The sequence below is a fragment of the Vulpes vulpes genome, chromosome 1 (assembly GCF_048418805.1).
Source record: "Vulpes vulpes isolate BD-2025 chromosome 1, VulVul3, whole genome shotgun sequence".
NCBI lineage: Eukaryota > Metazoa > Chordata > Mammalia > Carnivora > Canidae > Vulpes > Vulpes vulpes.
In genome coordinates, this window is record NC_132780.1 from 12,603,447 (window position 1) to 12,613,467 (window position 10,021).

General features: G+C 54.5%; 1 protein-coding gene across 1 annotated transcript; it reads right to left on the bottom strand.

The window, feature by feature from the left end:
- Positions 1-443: 443 nt before the first annotated feature.
- CKM (creatine kinase, M-type) lies at positions 444-9,466 on the bottom strand. The gene is made up of 8 exons (XM_026014013.2): positions 9,207-9,466; positions 6,770-6,981; positions 6,149-6,303; positions 5,555-5,687; positions 2,989-3,160; positions 2,009-2,132; positions 1,495-1,684; positions 444-965 (listed from the first exon to the last, which is right to left on the bottom strand). The coding sequence occupies exons 2-8, from the start codon at positions 6,960-6,962 to the stop codon at positions 787-789; spliced, it is 1,146 nt and encodes a 381-aa protein (XP_025869798.1). The 5' UTR covers positions 6,963-6,981; positions 9,207-9,466; the 3' UTR covers positions 444-786.
- Positions 9,467-10,021: the final 555 nt, after the last annotated feature.

Below are 10,021 nucleotides of genomic sequence, written 5' to 3' on the forward strand. Positions count from 1 at the left end.
AGCAGTGCCTTCTAGGAGGTGAGGGAAACTATGGGAGGTTCTTGAGCACAGAAGGGGAAATTTAGAGGAGTGGTAACAGCTGTAGAGGGATGAAGTGAGATCACACAGGAGGCCAGTGAAAAATACAACGAAGTGTATGTGATGAGATGCACAGTAGGTCTCAAACTGGAGACCCGCGGGCCAAGTTCACGTCTCAGGCATTTTGTCTGGCTTCCGTTTCCCCATCGTGCGGACCCTGTGCTTGAGATCTGAGCATGCGTGATTAGGAGCTGAGGTTGGAAGGGGTCACACGTCCCTGGGTCTCGGATTCCTCTAGAACCTTAGAAGTTTTGCATTAGACTGGACACTAAACTTTGCCAGGGAGGGCAAGCCACTTCGAGGTCACACAGCAGCCGAGGGCAAACGGCCCTCCTCCTCTTGCTCAGTAACTGTCGCACAAGAGCTAGGGCCACCATTGCTTTTATTTGTTGCTCTGGGTGTAGAAAAAGCATGAGCTCCAGGTGTGTTGGAGAGCTCTCCGCGACCCCGAGCTCCTGGTGGTGGCCGGAGCTCCGGGGAAAGGAGAGGAAGGTGTGAGGGAGGTTTTACATTGGCCAAACAGAACTCAGAGGCCGAAGCCCATTGGTCGGAACTCTGGTTGGACCTGGAATTCCGAGATGGGTGGAAAGAGCCGCCAGGTGGCCCACCCCCTGTGGGCGGAGCTGCGGGGAAAGGGGCGGGCCTCTGAGGGGCCGAGTCCTCCCATTGGCTGGGGCTCCAGCAGGCGGCGGCGGGCGGGCTGGACGCCTATTTCTGGGCGGGGATCATGTCGTCGATGGACTGGCCTTTTTCCAGCTTCTTCTCCATCTCCACCATGAGCTTCACACCGTCCACCACCAGCTGCACCTGTTCTACTTCGGATGAGCCCAGTCGATCGGCGTTGGATATGTCGAACACTGAGCCCACAGCAGCTGTGTCCACACCACCTGCAGGAGCAGGGGGCAGGGGCATAAGGAGGGAGCAGAGATGCGGAAGCGGGGCCCAGGATGCTGTCCCCGTGCCAGCTGAGACGGCCGCACGCACTGAGTGCCTACGGTGTGACAGGTTACGGCATTCAGAGTCTCCTAAATGGCTATTCATAGGTTCACATCTCAGGCTAATTTAGGTACCTCACACCTCAACCATTCAACATGAAAATACAGCGTGGTGGCTGTGAGTGAGCTCTGGGGCCAGGCTGCCTGGGGTTGAATCCTGACCATCCTCTCCTTTACAGATGGGAGACCGAGGTCCCTAGGGGCAGGGGACAGACACAATATGTATCATATAGCCATGATACCCTATCGAGTCCTATGAGAGAAAGCGTGCTGACACCCATTTACAGAGGAAGAAACTGAGGCTCACAGAGGAGTAGCCCGCGTCCACCCCAGAACTCGCGTGGATGCTCCGCCTCCCCTTGCGCCTCCGCAAAGGGCCCGCCCCCTCCCCACGCAGTGGCTCGCGGATGCAGAGCCGTACCTGTGCCCCGCTTCTGCAGGCGCAGACGGGTGAGGATCTCCTCGAACTTGGGGTGCTTGCTCAGGTGCGCCAGCTTGACGTGCACACCTCCACGCAGCCCGGTGCCCAGGTTGGATGGGCAGGTGAGCACGTAGCCCAGGTGCTCGTTCCACATGAAGGGGTGTCCGGCCTTCTTGAAGATCTCCTCAATCTGAGGTAAGGGGAGAGGACCTGGGGTCAGCGCCAGGGGGGCCCCCAAATACTCCCGCAACCCGTCGGGATTGGGAGCGACACGACGTGAGGACATGGATAGTGGGGGGAATTCCGAGACGGCGGGGCTGCAAAACAGCCCGGGATGAGCTTCTGAAGGGACTGCCCGGACGGCCTGGACCACCTGGGCGCCGCGGGATGCTGGCGGGGCGGGGCTTGAGGTCATCTTGGGGGCGGGGCTTGGGTGGAGGGTGGAGCCGGGTTGCCCGGGGGGCGGGGCGTTCAGGGGAAGTCAGGGGCCGGCCCCGAGGGGCCCGCTACCCACCTTCTGCAGCCCCACGCAGAAGCGGCGGAAGACCTCCTTCATGTTGCCCCCCTTCTGCATGGAGATGACTCGGAGGTGGTCCTCCTCGTTCACCCACACCAGGAAGGTCTTGTTGTCATTGTGCCTAGGGTGGGGCGCAGGAAGAGGCCACCCATCAGCTCCGCGTGGCAACCCCATTCCTGGCCTCTCGCAAACACACTCACCGCTAGGGGACAGCGGGCCTGAGGAGTGCGAGGTGGTGGCATGGGCACCTCAAAATCTCAGAAGCTCTACCCCTGGAGACCCTAAGGGCACAGGATCTGAGAAATCGCCAATCTTAGGATCAAGGACTCTCAGGGTCCTAGATTTTTGGATAGCATTACATTACAGACTATTAGAATCTCAGAATCTTTGAAAAACAGAAGCTGGGAATCAGAACTGATAAGTCTTGGAAACCCTACATCCAGTCTCAAGACCAATCTTCCCATCACCTTGCGACATCTCAGAAACAGAGTCCTAGAACCATAAACCATTAAGATGTGGAAAGGTCTGAAACCATAGAATCACAGAATCTGGAACTAGTGGAATCCGAGAACCTAAAAATACTCAAAATCTTGGAACCTTAGAATCATCCCATCTGTATATCTTAGAACTCACACTCTCCAAATCATCTGAAACCTAAGTTTTGAAAAACCGTTGAAAATCTTTGACTATTGGAATCAGAGATTCAAAGGTTCATAGAAACCTAACTAGCAACAATAAAAGATAAAACTAATAGCCAAGATGTTGGGCACTTACTATATACCAGACACTGTTTTCAATTACTGTGCTCTCCATTTTACAGATAGGGAAACCAGGACAGAGAAATGTTAAATATTGTGCCCGAGGTCACAAAGGGGTGGAAGGTGAGGTCATTTTTCTAGGGCATCTGGAAACATAATTGTTTTTATGGCGTTGGCTTTGGTGGAGGAACAGGGAGGGTAGTGGGGTGGGGACCTCACCAGATGCCACGGGCGTCGGGCCAGTCTCGGGCCATGCCTGAGGCCAGCAGCAGTGGGGACACGGGCTTGTCAAACAGGAAGTGATCGTCGATGAGCTGCTGCTGCTCCTGCTCGGTCATGCTCTTCAGAGGGTAGTATTTCCCCTTGAACTCGCCTGTCAGGCTGTTGAGGGCTGAGGGGCCATATAAGGCAGTGGTCAGCAACCTGCCCCACCACAACCTGGGCGTGGAGGCCTGGGGACCCCAACCTGCTGCCCACACAAGCCTGGGGCATGCTCCCGTGGATGTCCTAATGGCTCCTGAACACTAGGATGAAACCCAAATTTGCGACCTCTCCCAGGCTTTGGGAGCAGTCAAGCCATGTGCTCAGCCAGGAAACATGGATTTGCCCTTTCCCTGACCTTCACATCCTATCCACCTATGACCAGCAGTGTGCTGGAGCCCCTCCGACTGGCTGGAAGACAGATAATCAAAATCTTAGGATTTTGGGGAGCCAACAGGAAAAACTATTATAAAATAGCATTTATAGTATTTGTATATATCCATATGTAGAATAAATGTTTACTATGTATATATGCACAATATACAATATGTTTTTATATACATGTTATACATTTTAATATAGTGTAGTATATAATGTTATGTATCACATATTATATACTATATTTTTAAAGATAATTTATTGGGGCACCTAGGTAGCTCAGTGGTTGAGCATCTGCCTTTGGCTTAGGTCATGATCCCAGGGTCCTGGGATCGAGTTCTGCATCAGGCTCCCCGCAGGGAGCCTGCTTCTCCCTCTGCCTGTGTCTGTGCTTTTCTTTCTGTGTCTCTCATGAATAAATAAATAAATACAATCTTAAAAAATAAAGTACAATAAAAATAATTTATCTGGGGCCGCTTGGCTGGCTCAGTCAGTAGAGCATGTGACTCCCAATGTTGGGCATGGAGCCTACTTTAAAAAATTATATAAAATTACAATAAAATAAATTATTTTATAAACACAGGTAATAAGGGGTGCATGGGTGACTCAGTTGGTTAAGCATCCAGCTCTTGATTTCAGCTCAGGTTGATCTCAGAGTTGTGAGATCAAGCCCCCAAGTCAGGTTCTCTGCACTGGGAGTGAAGCCTGTTTAAGATTCTCTCTCTCCAAAAAAAAAAAAAAAAAAAAAAAAAAGGGCAGCCCGAGTGGCTTAGCGGCTTGGTGCCGCCTTTGGCCCAGGGTGTGATCCTGTAGACCAGGGATCGAGTCCCACATTAGGCTCCCTGCATGGAGCCTGCTTCTTCCTCTGCCTGTGTCTCTGCCTCTCTCTTCTCTCTCTCTGTGTCTCATTAATAAATAAAGTCTTAAAAAAAAAAAAGATTCTCTCTCTCTCCCTCTGTCCATTTTCTCTATCTCTCTTTCTCTCTCTCAAAAATAAATAAATAAAAATAAAACATAAATAAAGTCAAAACACTGCCACAGGTTATAAATATCCAAAGTTATCACTTCCTAATTATTTTACTACATCTTTTTTATCTATGTTCTTGAAGCTTTTTTCATCTCCATCCCTTTGGTGGGAATAGTATGTAATGATGTGTATCTTTTCCCATCTCTCTATGATATCATGTTCATAGTTTAAAATCGGCTGTGGCAGGAGAATTTATACCATGGAAACTGGCAGTCGCTACAAATTGGGGCTTTTTTTTTTTTCTTCTTAAGAGCTGGTTGTTAGACATTTACTAGAACAAACATGCTTGTGAGTCCTGATGATCCTACCTCCCAAATATATCGCTCATTCTCTCCATCCCTTTGCCTATCCCTCACCCTACGCCTGCACCATTGTGGTTGCCCCTTACAGCCTCTCTGCTCCTACCTTTGCCCACAGTCTGTTCCCTACTCAACAGCCAGGAAACTGCCCGTGTAAGTCTAAACTTACTCCAGTCACCATCCTCCCATGGCTTCCATCTGTTCAGAGTCAAAGCCAAAGCCCCCCTGATGGCCCACAAGGCTCTGCACAAGCAGGCCACCCATACTCCTCTGACTGCATCTCCTCCCCTGGTCTGCTCAGCTCTGGCCCCACCGGTCTCCTTGCTCTTCCTCCAACACACTTCCCCACCTCAGGACCTTTGCACTTGCTGCTCCACCTGCCTTGAAATCTTCAGGCTCCTTTTTGTCAATCAACTCCTCCTTTCTCAGGGAGCTCCCCCCAGTCATTCTGTGATGCACCCTTGTTTCTCGGCTACATGGCATTTTGGAATTAATCATTCTTTTGTTGGTTTCTGTGTTTCCTCTTATCTCCCCACCAGGCTGACAGCTCTGTGAAAGCAGTGACCTTGTCCATCTTATTCATCATGGGAGCCCCGGCCCCCTACTCAGGACCATGACAACCATAAATGTTGGCTAGCTGGCTGGCTGGTTGGATGGATGGATGGATGGAGGTCAGGACCCTGGTGCAATTGAATGTCTGCATGGATCTGCTCAGGGTGCCTTGACAGCGCCCCCAGACTTCCAGCAGGGGTAATGCTGCCAGCTGTCACTCATCAAGCACCCACTATTTACCCAGTGGTGGGCAGGGTGGGGTTCTCACCTTCTATGGAGAGTTTCTCCACTGCCCGGCGCTCGCCCCGGGAGCAGTGGGGGGGCAGCGTGTAGCCCTTGATGCTACGGCCCGTGCGGACGCGGCTGCTGAGCACATAGTTGGGGTCCAGGTCGTCTCCACCCTGGAGGGCAGGAGGGGGGTCAGGGCTGGGCACGGCCCCCCCCAAGCTGCCCCTCCACTGCAAGCCCATGTCCTCCCTGGCCCCCCCACCCCCCCACCCAGGGCTCCCAGTTCTGACTCTGCTACTTCCTTCGGCTCCTCCTTGCCCACTGGCTTCTCCCACCGCCACACTGGCTCAGCCTCTCCCTTCTCGGCCTCTCCCTCCCTGTTTCTCCCAGCCTCTCATCTGCCCCTTTCCTCCATACATCTCTTATCCCATTTTTGTCCCTCGTCGGTTTCTCTTCATCTCTTCCCTGTCTCTCCTCCCATCTGAGTCTCCCCCGCTGTGTCCTGGTCTCCCTGTCTGTCCTGCATGCCTCTCTGTCCCTCCTGCCCTCCATCTCTGCCTCTTGGGGCATCCCTTCCCACCTCCGTCATCCTCCCTCTCTTCCCCATCCCTCCCCTCCCCTGCGGGCAGCTGACCTTGAGGTTCTCATGGTTGAGGTCAGTCTTGTGCTTGTCAGTGGGTTTGTAACCCCCGTGCCGGTCCTGGATGATGGGGTCGAAGAGATCCTTGAACACCTGGTAGGACTCCTCGTCACCGGCCACACAGCCCACGGTCATGATGAAAGGGTGACCTGGGGGTTTGGGGTAAGGTCAGAGGCGCTTGTGCCCAGCAAGGAAGACCCAGGCTCCTTGGTCCTATAGAAACTGTATGTGCACGTGCACACATGTGTGAGTGCGTGTGTGTGTGCGTGTGTGGTCAGCAGGGGTTTATTCGAGACCTGAGTCAGAGCTGCAGAGACTGAGGGTTGTGAGGATGGGGAGGGAAGGCTGGGAGAGGTCCAGGTGGCATCTGGGCAAAGGAGAAAGAGTCTCGGGGGGGTCAGTTACAAGGTCCTAAAAATATTTCTACTTGAGAGCCCCCAGATCATGGACTCTTTCTTCCCTGAAAAATTTTCAAAATATATTAGATTCTCGGCTCCCACAGATCCTAAGAGGCTTGAAAGATCCTCATCTTCCCAGATGGGGAAACAGAGTCCCCGGCAGGCAGCCCCGCCCGCCCATCCAAGCCCCTGTCCGTGCTCCACCAAGGAGGCTTACCTGGGTTGTCCACACCTGTCTGGATGACATCGTCCAGAGTGAAGCCGGATGGGGTCTCCTTGTCCCGCAGCTTCTTATAGATTTCAGGGGTCAGCGCTTTGGCCATATGGTTGTTGTGCTTGGCGAGGTCAGGGTACTCCTCCTCAGGCTTGTAGTTCAGCTTGAACTTGTTGTGGGTGTTACCGAATGGCATGGTGGCGGCGTGGGGGGGCCTGGGGAGTAGGGCGGGGGGCGAAGAAGGTTATCCCGCATCCAGCAGAGACCAGCAAGGGACCAGGACAAGGTGTTGGGGTCAGAAAGACCTGATGGCCAGTCCTTTTTTTTAAAATATTTTTTAGAAGATTTTATTTATTTATTCATGAGAGACAGAGAGAGAGAGAGAGAGGGGCACAGGCACAGGCAGAGAGAGAAGCAGGCTCCATGCAGGGAACCAGACACGGGACTCCATCCCGGGACTCCAGGATCGGGCCCTGGGCCGAAGGTGGCACTAAACCGCTGAGCCACCTGGGCTGCCCTGATGGCCAGTCCTGACTCATATGCTGTGTGACTTGGAACAAGAAGGGGCCCCTCTCTGAGCCCCTGTGTCTTGACTGGATGCATCAGGACTCTGTGGTTAAGATCCCAGCTCTGCTACACCCTGATGGGTGACCCCAGATGAGTCACCTTGCTAGGGACAGCTTCTCCAGCTGAAAGATGAAGGGGGAAGCCTTTGGGATGGAGCAGTAATATTGGCATGGATAAGAGTGTAGATTCTGGGATCAGATAGCCTGGGTTTGAATTCCAGCTCTGTCACATACAGTAAGCTATGTGACCTTGGGCACCTTGCTTAACCTCTCTGTGCCTCAGATTACTCATATGTACAAAGGGGGTCATAGTAACCCTCATCTCTGGGGGGGCTTCAAGGAGTTCATGTATGTAAAGTGCTTGAAATAGTGCTGGCACATGATAAGCTGTATTTTGCTTAGCTATTATTATAATTTTTGTCGCTATTACTTTAAAAGTCTGGGTAAGGAGCTGGGGAGAAGGTGGAGGGCGTTGCTGGGAACATATGTGCAAGCAGGGAAGGGACACTCTCTCCATGAAGGGTCCTGGGTGCTCGGTCAAGGGATGAGGGGGAGGGTGGAAGGGAAGGCTGCGTGGCCGTCCCCACCTCTGTTTGCTGACCGCTCTCCCGCAGGGCTCAGTTGAGAAGAAAAGCCCAGCAGCTGAAGTCAGCAGAGCTGGGTTCAAATCCTGCCTCTGCCATTTCCCCTGCTGTGTGACCCCAAGCCAGGTGCTCAGCCTCTCTGAGCCTCTGTCGCCTGTGAACTGAGCCTGGCCTAAGGGGTTGCCAAGAAGATTCTTCTGGCTTAGGAACGTGGCCGGCTGAGCACGTGCCCTCACATGGAGTTGGGGCCTGCTCCATAGAGGGGTGGCTGCCGTTACTGGACCCAGGAAGGAGGTGGTGGTGGTCGGCGTGGGAGCTCACTCCACGGCCCCAGGGATGGGAAGCAGGTAGGACGGTGGGAAGGGAATCAGGACCAGGCGAGCTGAAGGCTGAGGCATCAGGCCAGGGACGGATGGAATTCACGAAAGATCCTTGGAGCTACTATCCAGGGTTGGGGATTATTTATAGAATCTGGCAGACTGCTCCTCCCCCACCAACCCCCCACATTCCAGGGGCTCCACTTGCACCAAGTCAGCAGGCCGGAGACAGGTGGGCCAGGGTGGCCAGGAGGACACGCATCCAGGCCTCGGGGCTCCAGGGCTTCCAGCCCAGAACTGCCCCCCACTTCAGGGTGTCCCACCCCACCCTGCGAGGAACATGTTAGCAGAGGGCATTGAGGCAAGGTGGGGGGGAGCCCCAGAGCCACACACACGCACACACACACACCCACACACACATCCCCATAACCCCCAGATCACACAGTAAACAGAGTCACACACACATCCCTCCAAGCTCAGGGACACACCCAGCATACAGGCACCCGTGCAGGAGCTACAGAAAGTCAGACACAAGGTCACACCATTGTGGGACGCAACAGGGACCCACAGAATTGCAAGTGCAATGAACCCACAGTGCTTGCTCTTGCAAACCACAACAGTTGACATACAGACACCTCCCACGGCTTGTGGCGCCCAGTTCTGGTGACAAACCATCATGAACACGGGCCCAGCCTGTAGCCCCTTGCAGGGGGGACAGCTGGCAGCTGTCAGGACTCCTTTTGTCTCCAAGATCTCTTCCTGTGACCCTGTGCCACAGACCCTGTGGGAGGCAGGGGGGCTCACAGGTGGAGGGGACTCCCAGACACAGGGTCAACCTTCCCACACACTGACCCTCCTCTGTGTAGGAGGATATGGGGTAGGCTCCTGAGACCAGATCGGCTGCTGGTGCCATGCACCCCCCCACACTTTGGCCCAGTCTGGACCCCACCCTGATTCCCACCCCCATCAGTACCTGGCTGGGCTGTGCAGAAAGGGGCTGTCTGTATCCTGGAGGTGACACTGACCCAAAGGAAGGGCCCGCAGCCCAGGCCTTATATAGGGGGGCCGGGCTGTGCTATTGGCTGGGAGGGGCTGCCCCCAGGGAAGGGAGCTGGAGGGCAGGCAGCTGAGCCTCCCAGCTCACTGCCCGGGCACGGTGCCCACCCTGAACCCAGGCACGCCTTGCGCCCAGCCCTATCGGGCCTTGTATGGGCCGCCCCAGGGGCTGAGCCCAGATCCCCACCCGCCCCCCATCAAGCTGATTCCCCGACCAAGTGCTGAGTCGGGCTGGCAAGAACAGCTGGCCCCCTGCCCAGGACACGAGACCATGCCAGGGGACGTCCCAGGCACGTAGAAGCCACCCTCCCCTGGCCCTCCAGCCCCTCCTATGGCCCGGCCTCTCCTCAGCCTCCAGTGGCCTTGACCTGGGTAAAAGTTAGGTCTTGAGCCGGGGCCCCAGGGGAAACCTTGCAACAGTCCCATGAGAGCCAGGTATCTGGTATTCCAGACACTTGCCTGTTGTCACCCAACTAGGGGGAACCCTTGGCCAAGGCCCAGGTCTGAAGGCAGAACTGCCTGACCCCAGAAATCCATGTTTGGATGCACTTTCCTCCTGGTGAGTGAATGGGAGGGAAACTGAGTCTTGCCTGAGCTGAGAAGATTCAAACTCCAGTCCCTAAGGCTGACCCTGGGACGCTTCAGCAGCGGAGGGGACAGAGAGGGACTCATCCCAGAGAGGAGCTTATTTTTAGAGGGCTCTTCGATGTCGCCTTTGCAGAGACCTAGACC